The 20,580-nt window shown below is 37.9% G+C and overlaps 3 protein-coding genes across 3 annotated transcripts; all 3 read left to right on the top strand.

Annotated features, from left to right (window-relative positions):
* The first annotated feature begins 292 nt into the window (after positions 1 to 292).
* Positions 293 to 10,068, top strand: LOC110931575 (extensin-like). The gene is made up of 3 exons (XM_022174960.1): positions 293 to 443; positions 558 to 687; positions 8,844 to 10,068. The coding sequence occupies exons 1-3, from the start codon at positions 293 to 295 to the stop codon at positions 10,066 to 10,068; spliced, it is 1,506 nt and encodes a 501-aa protein (XP_022030652.1).
* Positions 10,069 to 12,782: 2,714 nt separating this feature from the next.
* LOC110931574 lies at positions 12,783 to 13,292 on the top strand. Its single transcript, XM_022174959.1, has one exon. The coding sequence runs from the start codon at positions 12,783 to 12,785 to the stop codon at positions 13,290 to 13,292; it is 510 nt and encodes a 169-aa protein (XP_022030651.1).
* A 740-nt stretch (positions 13,293 to 14,032) lies between these two features.
* On the top strand, positions 14,033 to 18,593 carry LOC118490392. The gene is made up of 3 exons (XM_035988005.1): positions 14,033 to 14,328; positions 15,410 to 15,468; positions 16,277 to 18,593. The coding sequence occupies exon 3, from the start codon at positions 17,238 to 17,240 to the stop codon at positions 18,591 to 18,593; it is 1,356 nt and encodes a 451-aa protein (XP_035843898.1). The 5' UTR covers positions 14,033 to 14,328; positions 15,410 to 15,468; positions 16,277 to 17,237.
* Positions 18,594 to 20,580: the final 1,987 nt, after the last annotated feature.

The following is a 20,580-nucleotide window of genomic DNA, read 5'->3' on the forward strand; positions in this document are numbered from 1 at the left end:
CTCTATCCTACCATGAGTGGTCCATTTTCTAGGCAGATCCTTTCCATCAGGGATAGAATCCCTTCTGACAAAGAAGAATCACCGTCTCCAGTTGGTGTCATTCTTAGTGGCTTTGAAGATGGGGTGTTCTTCACCAGGTTTATGTTTGAGTAGATACCGGTGAGACCCATGGCTTACGAGGTCGTACATCTCTGCAAGCTCCGACATTCCCAGATCAATACCTTGCTGCTCAATGATTCTTTCGAGGGTATACAAGACCCTCCAGATCATAGGCATTGCTTGGATGTAGGAGATGCCGGTGAGAGTGAAGAAGGATTGGGTGAAATCTGGAAAAGGGTATGTGTATCCTATTGTGAACGGGGTGACCGGAAAAGCTACCCAGGTTTCAGACACAGAATCACTTAGAACGGTGGGATCAAATGGTTTGAAATCGGTGTTTGCCGGTAAGCAATGTCGGATTCTGTCTATTTGTGGATCAGTAAAGCAGCACCGTTCCTTCACAGAATCTTTGATGATTTCCTGGCTTTTTAGAGGACTATCCTTACGATGATCCTTAGCCGGCGAAGATCTCAGCATCATCTTGATTATGATGGTGGTGAAGAAGAAGAGACAGAGTGAGAAGATAAAGAGAGAAAGGAAAGGGAAATACCTGATCAAGTCTCCGAATGAAGATTTAAAGGATGAAACGTACGAATTTAAATGCCCTCCAACCCTTATCTCTAACTTCAATTTATAATGATGATTTTGCAGGATAGTCACCTCAATGACGTCATGTTAGCAACGGCTAGTCAGGATTCAACGGCTATATATCCGTTGCTTGGTTACGGATAAGAACGAGAAAACATAACTCGTTATTTTACATTTTACTCCTTATATTTTGGGGGCAATTGTTAGGGGAAGATTTTCCAATGATCAGTGATCCTCAACTACTGTCAGGCTTAGTGATCCTCAATTCTATTGAATTAGTGATCCTCAGAGGTTATTGTGGGATCTGGATCATGGATCATCATAGTGATCCTTACACTAACGATTGCCTGCTTTGTATATGATCTTGTTTTGCAGGAGTACGAGCTTGGACTTGGTCTTGGCGATATTCCTGGAGCATATTCCATACTTATTCCGCACGTGCTTAACTAAAGTGGACGTTATGGAGTTCGTGGAGGACTTGCACAAAATGCGGAATGTTTGTTAGCTTAGATATTTTCCATTTTTAAAGGGGATAGCGAGCTAAATAGAAACACTTGGCTATTTTTAGCTTAACACACACACTCGCAACTGCTCTCACCAGCTCTTGACAATTCACTTGGCGATTACATACTGTTTTGCACATTACACTATAGTGATCCTTGTAATTAGCTCGTTATCATCCGAAGTTGTAATACATTTTCTTGTTTAATCTGAGTTGGTGATCGGTAGTTTCCATCACCCGAGGTTTTTTATGCCGGAGATCATCTCTTGATCAAGGGCTTTTTCCTCGTATAAATCTCTGTGTCACTTGTTCATTACATTTCAGAGTGATCCTTAATATTGTTCATTGATTCAAGCATCACACCTCACACATAAAGATTTGGTTGCATTATCTTTGCTTGATTTTTGACCAAAACAATAATAACAACGTTTTTTTATCTTTAATATGAGTATGATATTACTATATAAAAATAAAATAAAAAAATTCACTTTTACAGGGTTTTATTTGTATTGTGCTAAATGTTGTGACCATTATGTCTTTCAACTGGGTTTTGGTCCTTACATTTTTACTAAGGTTTCTATAAATTGTGCTATTATCAAAACATATAACATAGTGTTAATTTGGGTTCTGTTCATTGCATTTTTATCAGAACCTATAACACAATACATGACACAATCAAGATGATGTAATATTTGGGGTACTCTATACATTGTGTTATAGGTTCTGGTCATTGTGTTTATTCTGCTATCCATTGTGTTTTAATCTGTTGTTCATTGTGTATTTGTCTGTTGTCCATTGTGTCTTTTATTTGCTCTCACTAATTGTGTTTTTTATCTGTCGTCATCAATTGTGTTTCGAGTCTACTTTCCATTGTGTTTTTAGTTTGACACTCATTGTGTTTTACGTTATATGTATAATCTTTTTATTCTCTTTGACAAAATTACCATTCTCACTTGATTTATTTTAGGACACTTATCATTCTATAGCGACTTCTTATACTTCTTATTTTTATACTCATTTGTAAAACAACTCAGCCCAATATAGTAATAAAGTTAAATAAATAAAAAAAGACAAATAAATGATGAAATTACCTTTAAAATTTGAAACAATGGTTTTCGTTCTTTTATTTATTTTACTATGCGAGTATGTGGCCTCTCACTTTGACCATTCTTTCAACAAACTGATATGGGCTCAAGGTGTTTTCAACAGGCCCAGTTAACCATTTTTAGTTAGGTTTTCTTTTGTTGATTTCTCCTCTCCTTGTTACCTTTCTCTTAATCTGGAACAGAGCCCTAAAGCCCCCATAGACAAAGAAAATAGAAAATTATACCCATTCCAACTTCATACTTTTCATCTCAACCAGGGGCGGATATATAGACCACTTTTATGAGTTCCCAGGAACCCATTCGGTTAAGAAAAAAATAGGAAAAATTAGTGAGAACCTCGTATGATTTGGAAAAAAATAGTCAGAATTAGTGAAAATCTACCAAAAGGAACCCATCTCAACTACTCTTATTCTCTATCGAGGGTCAAAGGGAGTCATTGCATATTTTTATAGGAAGCGCTCAAGATTTTTCACAACATATAATACTATAAAAAAAAAAAAAAAAAAAAAAAAAACTTTTTTTACGGATGTATAACTCCCCCTATAAATCTCTACAGAGATAGCCCGCCCCTGCCTGTGGATATATGATTTCAGTTACCAACTCGTAACTTTTACCAACTAAATCATAAGAGATATACTTTATATGTATGTATATATGATTTCAATTATCAAAACTCGTTTCATTATCATCCTTGTATTAATTTCTAATAATTTATTCTTGTCACATGTATTTGTCGAAAACACAAACATACGTGGATATATTTCAATATGGTGGGGTTCTAGAGTGAACATTAGTGTATTTGCGAACTGAATGAACAAATCATGACGATTGCTTTACACACGTGTATGGCTAGGATTTCATCACCAAATTGTAAATGACACTAGTGTATTTCATCATCAAATACTGACCATTAATTTACACACGTGTATGGCCAGGATTAGTTCGCTCAGTTCACAAATACACTAGTGTTCACTCTTGAACCTAATCCTATTTCAATATCCATAAATTATTTGTACCGAATAAATTTCAAGTTAAAAAGACGTTTTTAGAAGGGAGTTAATATTCGCATATCCCTCATCTCTAACTCTCTCCACACATACATAGATATATATATATATAGAGAAAGATAAAGTGAAAACGAATGTGTGAATAAGATATAGAGATGTGAGAATAGTGAGTGTCTTTTAGAAACTTCTCAAACTTTATAATTATCGGGTGTTAACAGGGGCGGACCCACATTGAACGGGTTAGGATCCCCGGACCCCAATGTTTTTTTAAAAATTAGTAGATCTGGTATATTAAATTTTATAAGAACTCTATAAATACAATTAGGTGGACACCATAGAAACAAAAAGAAAGCTAGTGTAGTGGTAAACCTCCCTCTTTAACAACAAGAGATCATGAGTTCAATTCTTGTATAGCTTGTTTTTTCTGTTTTTTTTTTATCTATTTCAAACCTCGCTCTGACCCGACCCGAACGAGGACCGTCTAGAAAATTTTAACGTTTTGTTATGAAAATTTTGAACACTGAAAAAATAGACCCTATTGAAAAAAAATCTGGATCCATCACTAGGTGTTAATATTCTCATATGCCTCTCCTCTATCTCTCTCTCTCTATATATATATATACCATTTTGATTTAGGGAGGTGGAAATAGAATCATCTTTCTTTTATCTAATTTCTCTTTCTACCAATACTAAAGGGTTCTTCTATTTACACACCCCTATAATCTTATTTTCACATCCCTATTAGTATACGGACCGTATAGCCTTATACGGGCCGTATAGACTTATACGGGCCGTATAGAATGTTTATGCACAGAATTTAATGTGGTGGAATGTTTTTTTTTGTTTTTATATGTATACGGGACGTATAGTTATATACGGGCCATATACAGTTATATACGAGCAATATAACTTTATACGGCATGCATAATTTTCTTTCACAGGTTTGATAAGGGGTTTTAGTTTTGAAATCTGTATACGGGCCGTATAATATTATACGACCCGTATAGTCCGTGTAGAAAAGTTAACTTTTTGGTGCAATCGGGAAACCGTTTAATAAGTTTAGTAAATTTTTAAATAGTGTTGTATATATCGGATTATGTTACGAGTTTGTAGTTAAACGTATTAATAATGTTTAATAAGTTTCCACTTTGTAAAACGATAAATATGTGATATGATTGTGATAAACTACGACAACAATTACGGGCCGTATAATGTTATACGACCCGTATAGAAAAGTTAATTTTTTGGTGCAATCGGGAAACCGTTTAATCAGTTTAATAAATTTTTAAATAGTATTGTATATATCGGATTATGTTACGAGTTTGTAGTCAAACGTATTTATAATGTTTAATAAGTTTCCACTTTGTAAAACGATAAATATGTGATATGATTATTATAAACTATGACAACAATTATTAAACAAACAACTTAACATCTAAACATAACATTAATATTTACAATGTTTTACATCTAAAACAAACAAAAAGATAAATTTTTACAATGTTTCAAACGTAAAATAACAAAAAAAAAAAAATACAATAAGCAGCTACGGCGGTGGTGGTGCAGCGCCAGCTCGTGGAGGTAGGGGCGCGCCAGAATGTATAGCCACAATCGCCTCGACCATCCACTGTGCATCCCCCCTGACTGCAGCTACATCCGACTCGACCTGAGCGAGTCTCGACTCGACCTGAACGAGTCTCTCCTCCACCCCTGGTGGAGGCATCACAGGCTGTCTCACGCTCCGTCGAACGTACGGGCGATCACCCTGTACATCCTTCGCAGCTACCTGTGATCTATCGATGGTAAGATCGACCCCCTCATGTGCCCCGCCTCCCTCTCCGTCGCCTCCCTCTCCATCTGTAACACCACGTAAAAATGTGTCCAGTTATATATAGACACGTGTCCCGAACTTCAAACGAGTGTATTCTCGTGAAGGACTTAAAAGGTCAACATGCCCAAACTTGAGCCTCTGATTGACACTTCGTGGGAAGTTTGTTCTTAATCGAAAGGTTAATTGAATACAAGAAGCCATTTCGTGTATACATATGAAAAATAAGGCTACGGGAATTAAACATGTCAACATGTTAAGTTTACCTCTGAATGACCTTTTTGAATAATTCCCGAAAGCTTTATAAATTATATTGACACGTTGATAAATGGCTATTAAGGAGGTTAAACTTTGGCTACTAATAATAGTTCATAATTCAATCCAAGAATTTGAAATTCATACGAAAAGCCGACAAACCTTCATTTTTGGACAACTTCTTTAAATACAAGGAAACACAATTGCATGGCATTATTATTGGGCATTCAGAACTGGTTATATGGACTATTGTACTGAATTATGGGTCAATATTCGGACAGTAGAAATGCATGGTAAAGTGTATAAAAGTTATGAAATTTTTGTCCTCTGGTCAACGGTTACGGACCGTATGGCCCTAGGCTTACGGTCCGTAAAGTGGTAACTGGGCGTTGCAAATGAAGTTCGGTTACGGACCGCATGGATTGAGGCTTACGGTCCGTAAGATTTGAATACGGTCCGCAAGATGTTTAGCTTACGGTCCGTAAGCTCGTCGCTGGGCGAATTTTTGGACAGATGTATGTTCTTGCCTTTTAACCGACTTAAGGTGACTTGTTTCGAAACCATGGATTGTTGGACGGTAAAAATAAACCACTAGGACGCCTGGGGTGATCCTAGGGCCTTCCATAACACCTGGGCATGATCCAAGAGTTCATGAACAAGTATATATAGGTCTTGAAGTTGAGTTTCAAAACTCACAATTGCAACAATCAAAGATAACTGGTCTCTGAAGCTCACAAGGACTTGGAGAAGACTAACAAGTGTAGAAAAGATAGCTTGGACCTGTAGTAAGCTCCTAATCACTTGCTTAGTCACTTTAATTAGCTTAATTATCTAGAAGTCAAACTTGTCATAGTTTAGGTTTGACTTTCGTTTTAATCTTGTTTGGTCCAGCCACTGACCAAATTGAAAGTAGTTATGAAACCACATTAGTATAGGTGATTAACCCCTGGAAGGGTGTCTCCTAATTATTTCGTTTGACTGATTAAATGTCGGGTCAAAGTAGTTTGACAAAAAGTCAAACTGGACTGAAATTTCATATTTGATTAAAATCAATAAACCAAAGTTTCTAAATTATATTATAACATTCTAATGACTCGGTAATGACTATACAAACATGTTTTGTCAGTCCTAATCCGACAATTAATCGTCTAAGGGCAGATTATAACCGAAAGTCGCAAAAGCTTGACTTTTGCTATGACTTTCAATTCTGACCCATTCAAGCTTATTTCTTCCATGTTCTAAGCTTCCATTAGGACCATAATACATTGTAGTATGACTCTCTGAAGTTATATTGCATGGTGCCTAATCGTTTGAAATTTATGCTCTTGATCGTAATTATGCTCATTAATGCCTAAAACACCCTTTTTGCATTAAACCAAGATTTTTAGCAATGTGAATGAACTCAAACCTTTGCTATTGATATTTAGACATGTCCCGAAAATTTGACATCAGTTTGAGGTCTAGAATGGGAGTTATGCTCAATAGCTTAATTAAGGGACTTCTTAGTAATTAGAAAGCATAATTAGCATAAGGCCCATCTAAAACCGATTTTTGTCACCAAACTTTTTATCTACTGATGTTAAATAATATTTTGGGATTTTTTAAAGATTTTTATTTATTTTTAAGCTGAACTTAACATAGGATTATAGCCTAGTTTCGGTAATTACCGATTTTACCCTTTTCATGCATAAAATGAGTTTTACATAACTTTTTGAAACCAAACTTTTTGCTACTGATCATAAATGATAAATGTATTATTTTGAGCCTTATAAACTGACCAAAATATCAGATTTCCTATTTTTATCATATTAGCCCTTTGAAATCGCATATTTAGCGTTTTAGCACATAGTTTGGGTCAAAACTATATATTTCATTTAAAACTCATAACCTACTAATGTTTTAAACTAATTTACATAATATTACAGTAAGCTAATGTTTTAAACTCAGAAATCTATTTTTAACCCTTAAAAGCCTATGCAAAATTACCAAAATACCCTTATGGGACCTATTTTGGTTTAAATTGTTTTTGGGCATAAATGTTGATATACAACTGATATATTAACACACTATGAGCATAATAATGATTAAGGCCCGTCTATAGCTTGTCCGGTTACCCGTTACGCATGTACGCGTTCGGATCGGGTTACGTGTCTAGTTTACATAAAATAGCCGAATCGGGCTTAACCTTGTCATTAAAAACCTCATTTTCCAGAATGTGTTTAGTTTACCCATACTATACAAGTATTCAAGCTTGTCGGGTCTAAATCACATTCTATCCCGGTTTCCGTTTAGTCTACCGGTTAGGTCCGTAAGGTTTCTTTCTAGCTAGTCGGTTTAAGTCTTTGACTTAAGTAAAGACCCGTTAGCATTCTAATAGATAATAAACCTTCTATATAGATTTATAGCATCCGGTAAAAAGTATCTTTCAAGAACTTTAGGAATTTACTGCTACAACAGGTAAATACTTTTAACTTATTTTCCCTATACGGGCTTGGGATAAGGTATATTAATACCGCTTGGTCGGGTATGGGATTATTATGTCGGATTGTGATTTAATAAATCCGCATAACCCGTTTTAATCTGTATTGTTTGATAACATAAACATTTGGGGGTTAACGACCGTGTCCTGGATATCCTTGGCTCATTTAAATTATTAATGGCCACGACCTATGCACGGGGTGCAGGCATGCACCTGACAGATGCAAATGCTAAATATTAATTTACCCACAAGTTGGGGATAACTCCTCTGTGAGTTCTATAAGTGGTGAGTCAGTTAATCAAGTCCGGCTTATAAACCGGCCCCACATGTATGACAAATATGTAAAACTGTATACAAGATTTTAATAAAATTGTCCCAAGTTATAAAGGATTTGTGCCTTGTGCATTTAAACCAAATTTTCTTAATCGCTTTCAAAATGAGTCAGTTAAATTGTATTTACCAGTGTATACTGACGTATTTTCCTAAAGATTGAATTGACAGGTACTTATCGAAATAGGCTGGAGCTATAGGGTGTTGTAGAGGATCTTGCAAATCCCATAGATACCCGGAGTCTGTAGTTTTTGTTTCTTTGTACTTTATGATCCGCCTGTGGATCTTATTACATTCCAGTCTGTATTATTCTTGTACTCGAACATCGACAGACAGTATGGTTTGTAATAGTTTATTTACCAGCCTTCCGCTGTGCTATATATTTGTGTATGTTGACAATGATGATATCAACTACGTCACAATACCCCCCACCGGGCCCACCGGTAATACGTGGAATTATTGGGGTGTGACAGGTTGGTATCAGAGCCAACATTGAGCGAATTAAACACTAACCTTCTGTGTTTAATCTCAATGACACAATAAGCACATTCCTTAGACTCTCGAGTCTAGGCAAATGACCTAGGGTGCATCTTTATATTTCCTACGCTATTATTCTGTTTTGTTTTATTTTGTTTACTTGTTTCAACAGGAAGTTTACCATCATGCCTTCGAGACTAAGAGGACGTGGCAAGGGTCCCATGCGTGGAGGACCGTCATCTGCAGGACCATCTCACAGACGCACTCCATCGGCGTCTTTTTCCACCTCCGACTCCCACGATATGTGGGGTCAACCCTTCGAGCCGGCAAGACACTCAGTCTCGCTCAGCTCTTCACCATCTTTTCATCCGTCTTTCGGACCATTTGCTCCAAATGAGCCCGAACACTCTCACCATTCGGACCAATCTCACCATTCGCATGAATCATACCCACCGCATAACTCTTTGCAATCTCATTCATTTCATCATTCTGAATCCCCCTACTCTCCAAGACAATTCAACCCAGCCGACTATGTGAACGACTTCCTTGGCTATAACCCATTGGGCCCTGAGGACCATTTCTCTCAGGAAATGGAAATGGATGATGACCCTGACCCGGAGATGCAAACAGGAACCCCGGGCCACCCTATCAGCATATCTAGTGGGTCTCCGTTCCAGGGATCTCCTTATCGTGGACCCGACTCCTTCCAAGAGAGGATGGCTACCTATGACTGGTTCTTTACTCCATCTTATCATAGCTCTCCGGCTCAACCACCTTTAGATGATCCTCAACTTCAAGCTGTCTCACCACCACCACCCCCGGTAGAGGAGCCACCGCAGCAGCCACCACAACCACCTCCCGAGCCTCCGAGGCGAAGGAGGAACGCTCGCATGTCCGTTAGAGGAGGACCCCGTTTCAGTTCTCCTCGAGGGTCGAGTTCCTATCCCCCTATTCCAGAGGACCCTCAAATGGGTGGGCCCTCAAATGCGGCACCAGAGGCTGATCCTCCGCAAGCTTCTTATGCACCACCTATGCCGCCTGTGGGATTTGATAACCCAATTCCAACGTACCCAGGTTCTTCCGGGTACAATCCTTATGGAGACACGTCGGGATATCCATTGGGCTATGGAACTCATGACCCATATCTTACGGCTGCGCAGTATCATCACCTTTATCCTTCTTCTTACCCTCCTATGCCTCCAACTGACTACCCTATTCAGGGTTATCAATATCCTCCGTATCAGCCACCTCCTTCCCAGCAACTACAGCAGCAGCAACAAAATCAGGAAATCTTGGAGAGGTTGGACAAGGTTGAGCAGAAGACCAAGAAGAATAAGGAGAGGCATATTAGCTTCATGAAAGGCCTCGCCAACCTTATCAAGGGGAAGAAGAAATAGAGGGTTATTTTTGTTTCTTGTTTATTGTAATAATGTCCCTACGTGGACATTTGTTTGAATTCTGTATCAAGTCCCTGTGTGGACTTATTTTCATTCCTGTATACCCCTGCGCGGGTAGTTTGTCTTTCTTAAGTCCCGTTTAGGGCGATTGTATTCGTTTTCTTCGTAATGAAGTTTTAACTTTGGTTTTAATTGTGTATTTTATTACACCGTGTTATTTCCTTTCAATTTATAATTGATCTGCCAAAGAAACTCTTAGAGGTATAACCTAGCCAAAGTATTAATTGGCTATGATGGTACAACCTTTTTAAGATAGCAAATCTCAGTTAACATCTGAAAATATGTTAACATTCCTAGCGGTGCGGTGCGAGGAACCACACAAGCTTCCAAAAGGTACTTGGACCCTTCCAAGTCACATAAAGCCAAAATGATCAATACGAATCCTGGCTAGAAAATATCAGTGTGATGAATACACCAAGACATCCATTTGAGATGCATGCTTTAAGCAAAGGTGTAAAATGACAATGAAAGTACGATTCATAAACTTCTTGTCAAAAAAAACAGCAACGAACTTGGTTCAGACCTTAAAAGATCACTGATTTTTGAAATCATTAATTAGAATCTCAACTCGTTCTTGTGATAAGCTTTTAAGCTATTTTAATGTCCTTTGAAACGAGTTTAATGATAGATAAAATGTCTTCTATGACATTGACAGTTGTGAAATTTCTATCTTTTCCCTGTCTAGTAATGTGTAGAATAACGCATTATGTAAACATTTAGTGGACCCAATAGTGCCACACCAAGGCCACACCAAGGCCACAACACGTCACTAGACGTGCTGATGCGTGCATCAAAAAATGCCTGGGACACTGAGTACTCCTGTGAGTACAGACCCAAGGCAACGGCGAACTCGGGAAGTGTCATCCTCTGAGGCTTGCCGCAAATAGTAAAAGCTACGGCGGGTGTCGTCAAAAAATGTTGTAAACCCTCACCCAGGTGTCCTTAAATGAAAAAGTACATAAAACTCTAAAGTAATCTTCCTGTGGGCCCGCTCTGCGGCGGCATCAAATAAGCGGTCCCACGCGGAGTTAGCTGGCATGAACTCCCGGACCCGACCGATCGATCCAATATCGGTCAAAACCTGAATATCAATGGTCCGAGGCGCATCCAGCTCCATCTCTCGTAATCTACCCAAAAACCTATAGGCAACCGTACCTCGGGGGATTTCGCAAATAAACTGCCCCGTCTCAGTAAAATCGGTTACAACCTCCTCCTCCTGTCCACGTCCACGTCCCCGTCCGCGTCCACGTCCCCGACCCTGACCTCGACCTCTACGGGCCGCAGCAGCTGCTGATGACTCAGCCATATCGTCTGTAAAAATAACAATTACAACTTAGCAATCACTATACGATTAGCGTTAACGTATTATACGACTACTGTTCTTGTATACGAACGTATTATACATCTCATATACGCTCTGTACACATCAAATATAGGTTTCGTATACTCACGTGTTATACATCTCGTACACGATCCGTAAACATGAAGTATATGTATCGTACACGCAAGTATTATACGCATGTATACGCTTCGTACACCTCAGATATACGTTTCCTATACGCACGTATTATACGTCCCGGATACACCAAAAATATAACAAATAGGGAATAAAATATAAGTTTATACGGTTGTATACAATGTTTATGATCGTATACAGCTTGAATATTCAATCTGTATACGACCGTATATATCGTATACGATCGTATATAGTTTGAACATTCAAACATTATACGAGCGTATATAGTGTATACGATCGTATACAGTTTGAATATTCACCCGTTATACGATCGTATAAATTGTATACGACCGTATACAGTTTGAATATTCAATCTTTATACGATCATATAAATTGTATACGACCGTATACACATGAATATTCAGTTACAATTTTCAGTTTCAATTTTCTTTTCAAATTCAATCATACAATCTTAATCGTTACGCCTATGTACGCTATTCGATCCTTTACTATGCAAGACCATAATCTAACATGTTTCGGAATTTGAAAGTATACTATACGAAAACGTATCGTATAGGAAGAACGAGAAGAAAACATCACAAACACCGAAGAACGCTATCCAAGAACGATCTGAAAGAAAACCGAGATAATTTTTAGAGAATGTTGAGGCCGTATGGTGGAAATGAGGTCGTATAAAATATTATACGACCTTTTTTTATGTATACGGGCCGTATACATGTATACGACCTGTATACAATCATTTATTATTTTTTAATTCAGTCGTATACTTCATATACGATCCTTGTTTTCATCTTGTATACGAGGCGTATACACGTATACAATGTTGTAGAAGGCGCTAGGCGCTAGTCAGGCGGTGGGGTACCGCCTAGGGATTAATCGGGATTAATAGGGATTAATCGGGATTAATCGGATTGAGTTTTTATCTATAATTTTATAAATTTATATATAAAAAACATTGATTTTATACTTTTTATCTACAAAATTGAAAGTTTAGGGACCAAGTGTAAACTAGTGAAAATAGAGAGGGGGTTAAATATTAAAACCCCCAAACCTTATTAACCCTAATCCCACCATCGTTCTTCATACGCCGTCTCCTCTGTCCTTCATTCATCAGAACTCCAAAATTCTCCTTCATTCATACAGCAACATATCAGGAATCTCTTCCCTCGCTTGGCTGATGTTGATTTCGCACAATGGAGACTCATTTTTGACTCGAAACTGGCCCGATTTTGGTTCGAATTCTGGTACGACTTTGGAATTTAATGTTGGTGAGCGTGTTTTCTTACGAGTTTCGCCTTACCAAGGCGTACGTCGTTTTGGAATTAAGGGAAAGCTTAGCCCTAGATTCATCGGTCCATTCGAGATTCTTGAAAGAGTCGGTGAAGTTTCTTACCGTTTGGAATTGCCACCTCAACTATCACACGTGCATAATGTCTTTCATATATCCCTCCTTAGGGGATATAATTACCATCCGTTACACGTTGTGAATTATCCTTATCATCTTATTCATGAGGACTTATCTTTTGAGGAGGAACCCGAAGCTATTATTGACCGCCAAGAACGAATTATGCGTAGGAAGACTATTCCTTTTGTTAAAGTCCTTTGGAAGAACCATTTAGAACGTGAAGCTACATGGGAATTAGAAGACATGATCCGTTCTCATTATCCAAATTTGTTTTCATCTTAGTATCCCGAAGTTCGATATGTTTTGATCATGTACGACTTTAGATTTGTTTCAGTCCTCGTTTACCTACTCTTTTTGTAACTCAATGTTTTCGCTAATGTGTAATGTTTCGCTTATGCTTATATGTGATCTAAATTGTGTCCGTATCGGTTATCAACATCTACCAATTTCGAGGACGAAATTTTTTTAGAGGGGAAGAATTGTAGCGCTTGAAAATTTCCTAAATCGTTATAAAAGTTAAAATTTTGCATTGAGATTTAGTATATAATTTAAACTTGACATTTAAAATAAGTTAAGGTGAGTTGGTCTGATATATATATTAAAAAAAATTAAGTTAATGTGTGTGCATATATATATATATACAGTCTGGCTAAATGTATATAGTGTATTCTAAAATTTGTTAAGTTATATGTGCTTTGTATGGGACTACTTCATCTAACAATATATAATCTTGTCTAACTAATATATATGTGTATGTGTTGGAAATTGAAATATTTACCTAGTTAAAAAGAAACTAGCTAAGTTAACAAGTATAGTAATTATGCTTGAAATTTTGGTGTGACTCCCATACTTTTCTTCTCCTTGATGCAAGAAATTATGGCATGAGAATTTAATAATACACCATACATGCTTAGCATGTTTTTCCCTGCAACTTACCCATCACACTTTCCTTGTTTGACTTTATCCAAAAACATCATGACTATGCCTGAGTTTATCTTATTTTATAAACCAACTCTAAGAGATACATATAACATATACATACATACACATCAACCTTCTTCCTCCTCTATCTCGCATAAAACCGAACCACCACCGTGAACCTACCTAGACCACACATCGCCAACCATGTTTCGAGTCCGCCGCAAACCGACTTGATTGCGCCACCCTATACCACTGAGGGCTCGACGGGGCTTGAACGATGCCGTGTCTTCAACCGTCACACACACACACACCAATACCGCCACTTTGAACCGCCATACGGACCACCATAGCGACTTACGTCTTCCGCATCACAACGCTCGTTGTTTCGATCTATGAGGTAAACGAACATACTACCTTTGTTATTAATATGTTTTAGTTAGAGATTTCCGATTTGAGTTAAGGGCGGGTTGTCTCCGGCGATCGAGGGTTGGAGTTTGTTTATGTTTGATTAAATATCCGGCGACGCACGAAATCGAAAATGTGTATTGTGTGTGTGATAATTGATCAGAGAGGGTGTCATCAACCGTGTATTTGTATGTACGAGTGAGTGCTAGTTGTGTAGGTAGGTGTTTGTTATGTGTCGAGTGTGTAAGTGTGTGCGTTTCTGGGTGTGTGAGTCTGAAAGTTGGTTTGTGTTGCGTGTGTGTGTTTGATTTATGTATGTATGTGCATATCGATGTAGTGTGTTTTTGAAAAGAGTTAGTAATGTATGTGATGTTGTGTGCATGCATGTGTTAGAATGTGTGTGTCAGTAATATGTGTGGATCTATATGTGTATGATGTAATGTATTAAAACTTTAGTATTATTAATTTATAAATCATTTAAATGTCAATAATCTAAATGTTAACATGCATTGAAATTTTGGTTATATAATGATCTGAGTCAAATATACTCATGTAGTGTCAAACATTTTTGCAAGTGAACATCTCATACTTAAAAAGTAGAATTGAAAAATTCGTTTATATATAACACATCACTTAGACAAACAATTTGTTTATAAAATAAAATTAAAAATTATGTTGAATTTGTTTAGTTATCATATGTATATCTCAAAATTTTATAAAGATTATATTTTTACTAAATAAGATACAAATTTGTATGACAAGTATTCTAAACACATATACGATTTTTAAATTTGCAAGGACGTTAAGAAAGGTAGAAAATTATATTTTTACAATTTCTTTTTTTAAAAGACCTACGTAAATTATAGTGCAAGTTTAAATGAGTAGATAAATTATAAATTATTTTATATGTTAAGTTCATTAAACAAGTTGTGGTGAGTATGAACCGAAAGCGTATGTTAATAAATTATGTCGGGAAAGTTTGTTCGCAATCGTTGGGAAATCCAACGAAAGATCTCTTAATTTAAATAAATAAATAAATTAAAACAAAACTAATCTGGTAGAACGGGATTTAGGTTGGCATAATTATTGAGGACAACTCGATTTGGATTTGTGCTTTGCTTGCTAAGACAAGGTGCAGATTCCTATTTCTAACATCGTAGTATTTTTATCATATCCGTCACTTTCCAGTACGGATTATTGTGTGTTTCCGTTAACCGTTTGATATGTGATGTGTTATCTGAATCAATATGGTATTGTTTGTATGATTATTAGTGTGATGTAACATGCCATACCTTAGACTTGTACTCATGGTCGCATGTTCCTATTAGTATTATATCAGTTGGTTGTAAGCTATTTGCATGGCCTTAGTTTTGTACTCTGTCACCCGAGCGTCTGGCTTGCCGTTTGGGCGTCAACGGCATGGCACTTATCGTGACAGTGCGTAATAAAAGTCACGGCGTTTCTAGCTTGTGCTCGTGTAGCACCTTGGCCCCTAGAGGCGTATAGATCGATCTTAGTTCCGAGTTTGAGTTTGTTGTGTGGAGATGGAATAATGAGTGAACGCCACACTTACCATCTCATAGGTGCATGGACTAGCTAGCAGTGTACCAGTTTGTATTTGGCTCTGGGTGCTTCCTTATTACATGATTTATTTTTGTGACATTCAAGGTCACCTAATAAGTATATGCGTCTGATACGTTTGTGATATGATATTATCCGTCCGCTATAGTGCCAATTATACTTTAGACGTATGTTTCTGGTTTGGTTCAACATCTACTTTAGTTAATTTCTGTACCCGTATTGGATTCGTTATTTCAATATCATTTCGTGTTTCTTTCTTTTCGTCCATCCTTACTTGTACTATTGTTCTTTCCGTTACTGAGCAATTCTTTGGCTCAGCTGTAGTTTTCTTTGTTGTGTTTTTCTTGTCTTGTTTACAGGTAATCAGGGATAATATGGGGAATCAGAAATGAGAGGTTAATGGATGTTCAAGAGTATCTAAAGACTCTTTATTTTGTTAAATCATGTACTTTTAAATGAACTTAAGACTTAGGGTATGTTGAGACGTGTATGTTACCTTGAATCCTATCTTATATTAAGTGGATGTGTTTTGGTTATGATATTCGTAATAGTGACGCTCCGACCTGCCCCGGGTTGGGGTGTTACAGTTATGGTATCAGAGCCAAGTCTCTTTCCTGTAGATAACTTAAACCTTAATAACAAAACACGTGAGGTAATGGGTAGACGACGGGTTAGGATTCCTCTTAGCCATTTTGCGCTTAATGTAAAATCTCAATGCTCATTCGAAAGTCGTGTTTTCAGATGGCTCCTAAAAGACGTGTGAACACTCGTCGTAGTGGGACTAATACCTCAGAAGACACTCCTCTTGAGGCTCTTGTTGCTAACGCCATCAATACAGCTATTGCGGGTTTAGTTCCTAACTTATTACAGCAGTTACAACAAATGAATCATGGAGGTAATCATAACAGACCACCACCACGAGGTAACCACAATGGACCACCACCAGGAGGTAACCACGACATGCCACCTCCCGGAAATAATGTTAACCCTCCTGTTAGCATCCATCAATGGCTTGCACACTTCCAAAAACAAAAGCCAAAATCATTTAGTACTGCTACTACACCAACTGAGGCGGAAAACTGGATCGCTCATATCGAGAAATTGTTTGAAGTATTGGGCATTGATGATGTGTTCAAAGTTAGGCTTGCTACTTATAAATTGGAGGAAGATGCTCATAGGTGGTAGAAGATTTTGAAAAGTTCTCGTGGAGGAAACAATTACGCAGCTACACTCTCATGGGATGAGTTTCGCTCATTGTTCTATCAGCAGTATTTCACTGATGCTGATCGTAGTGAATATCTAAGAGAATATTCATCCATCATGCAGAGAAATGATGAGCCTATCATGGAATTTAAGAACCGTTTCTGTCGCTTGGTTAGTTTTCTAGGCCCTGCCGCTGGCACGATAGAGCAGCGGACGAACACTTTCAATTGGGCTATATGTGACCGGGATAGGAAGTTTATCCTGAATCTTTGTTTCAATGACATTAATGAGATTGTTGACGCGGTTAAGAACTTGGATAATGATATGAAGCATCGTCAGAAGGCGTTTGATGATAACCTCAAACGCCCAAGGGAAAATAATCAGGATCACTCTTCTTTTCGTGCTGGAAACGATCAGTCCTTGGCACCCCGAGACCGTAAACATCGTCCTGATAAGAATTTCAACAATCAGTCACGAAATGGAGGAAATCGAAATCAAAATCATAGGCCCGCGCAGAACCAGGCACAACAAAATCAGGCCTCCATTAGAGCACAACAACCGAATCGTGATCCTCCTTGTGCCACTTGCGGGAAACCTCACAAAGGTATTTGTCGTCGAGCTGAAGGCCTTTGTTTTAAATGTGGAGATGCGGGACACATGATTAAAGCTTGCCCTCAGCTTGCCCCTAAAGCCAATACCGGGGGTAATGCTAGACCTACTGTGGGAGGACGTGTGTTCGCGCTGACAGCTGATGACGCAGCAAATGCCCTAGGTACGGTTTCCGGTTATTTACGCATTGGTGAACGTGATATCTATGCCTTGTTTGATACTGGTGTAACACATTCTGTGGTATCTCTCTTATTTGCTAAGCACTTGATGACTATGCCTACTACTTTAGAATACCCTTTAGTGATATCTACTCCCTTAAGAAATTCTACTATCATCTCTCATGTTTATCGAGATTGTCCGATCCAAATCGCGTCCATTATTCGTCCCGCAAATTTGTATCCCATTCAGATGAATGACTTCGATGTTATTCTTGGCATGGACTGGCTCTCTTGGCATAACGTCTCGATTGAATGTCAGACTCGCCGCTTTCTTTTTGGAAATCCTCAGCGTCCTGAATTCATTTATCAAGGGACTCAACCTCGTAAGCCATTGAAAATAATCTCTGCATTTAAGGCCCAAAAGTTTCTTTCACACGGGTGTGTAGCATTCCTTGCTTCGATAAAAGCTACGTCATCGAATGAGCCCAACATCTCTGATTATCCAATTGTCCGTCAGTTTCCGGATGTATTTCCTGAAGAGCTTCCTGGACTCCCACCAGATCGCGAAGTGGAGTTCACTATTGATCTGATTCCTGGTGCCGAGTCGATTTCTAAAGCATTGTACCGCATGGCGCCTCTAGAGCTCAAGGAGCAGTTGCAAGAGTTGTTGGAACTTGGTTTTATTAGACCAAGTGTCTCGCCTTAGGGCGCACCGGTCTTGTTCGTGAAAAAGAAGGATGGTTCTATGAGACTTTATATTGACTATCGAGAGTTGAACAAAATCACCATTCGGAATCGATATCCGCTACCTCGCATCGATGATCTGTTTGATCAACTTCAGGGTGCTAAATGTTTTTCTAAGATCGATCTAAGGTCTAGGTATCACCAGCTGAAGATCAAAGATTCAGACATTCCTATATTAGCTTTCCGCACTCGGTATGGTCATTATGAGTTTTTGGTTATGCCATTCGGGTTAACCAATGCTCCAGCTGTTTTCATGGACCTAATGAATCGAGTCTTTCATGAGTTTCTCGATAAGTTCATCATAGTCTTCATCGACGATATTTTGGTCTATTCTAAGAGCAAGGAAGAACATGAGTACCATATTTGTATCGTACTTGAAATTTTGCGACAGAAGAAGCTTTATGCAAAATTTTCGAAGTGCGAGTTCTGGTTAGACCAAGTAGCTTTCCTTGGTCATGTGGTTTCCACTGAAGGTATTTCAATGGATCCTGCTAAGGTGGAAGCAATCACTAAATGGCTGTTGGGGTTGAACCCTACCAGAGGAACAGATAATGAAAGCCAAAACCGGATCACAACAGTGGACTCAAAATAAGCAGCAGTTTACACTTTGCTTTCCCCTTGAAAGTGGCTCAAACATCTGATATGCTCCAAAGTACTGCCTCTATAAACATCTGCTTACCTACAACTGCTGTTCTACTCAAGGACTGATGAAGACTAAAAGCCCTGCTGTTCAATCTGCTGCCTTGAGTCAAGCACTGCTGATCATGACAAGTACTGATGGGTTCACAGCAGTGGAATGATGCAGCAACAGTTTTATTCATCTTATGTAATATTATGCAATATCAGTAGTTAGCAAAGCAGTAGTTGTATAGATCAGTAGATAGAGTTTGTTAGGTTGTTAGATGTCACTTTCATGGTGACGTCAGCTGAGATGCTTCAGTGGTTTGGACTGTCTATAAATGTAACAGTACTCATTACTGTTACATTTGATTGACTGAGAGCATTCTTCTTCTTTAGTCCAATCCTTTCATCTTGTGCAACCAACCTTGAAGTATCAGGCTGAGGGGGAGTTTAGATATGTAAGCATGCTTGTTAATCTTTTGATTTTCATTGTAATCATTCAACTTAATGAGAAAGCATGTGTTTATCAAACTATTCTCTTCTTTGATTGTGTTTACAAAGTTTGCTTCCATTTCCACTGCACTTTACATTGTTTTATATTCATTGATTTGTCAAATTCTTACAAACAAGCACAATCATGACAGCCTCAGATCCTAACAATTGGTATCAGAGCCTGGACAGTCAAATTCGATATAACAATCAATTTGACATAACAGTTCAGCTCAAAATTCATTGATACTAAGGTTCATTGTATTTAGTTGAAAAACAGAGCAAGTGAAATCATGTTCAAAATGATGAATCTGATTCTCTGTAAAACAACCAAGATGTCATAAGATTCACAAATTTCAGTCAACAAGTGATGTCATGCACAAATCATTCATAGTGTCCAGATCTGGAAACTTATCTGGTTACTATGGTATGTCCATCTTCATTCAAAATTGACTTCAATGGTTGTTATGGAGTTTGTGATGATTTCATCATATTTTATACTAAAGTATGTACCTCAGATTAGCAAAACCTATGTTCATATAAATACTAGTGTTTTGCTAACATAAGAAAGAGGGAAATAAAACTTTAGTCAAAATTTCTTATGTGCTAAAAGGCAGGTTGAGAATCCTCAAAAGGACCAAATCAACCTTGTCAAAACACATTAAGAAAATATGGTGTCAGAACAGTCCAAATCATACGTGATGTGAGATTTGGTAATAAAACATGTACAAATGTGGCCAGATCTCTCAAAACATTACTTCAAAATGATTCTGGACTAAGCTTCCTCAAAATAAAAATCTACCAGTGAGTATTTCTGTATTTGTGAATGGGAAGGGTAA

Source organism: Helianthus annuus, chromosome 3 (assembly GCF_002127325.2).
Source record: "Helianthus annuus cultivar XRQ/B chromosome 3, HanXRQr2.0-SUNRISE, whole genome shotgun sequence".
NCBI classification, from domain to species: Eukaryota; Viridiplantae; Streptophyta; class Magnoliopsida; order Asterales; family Asteraceae; genus Helianthus; species Helianthus annuus.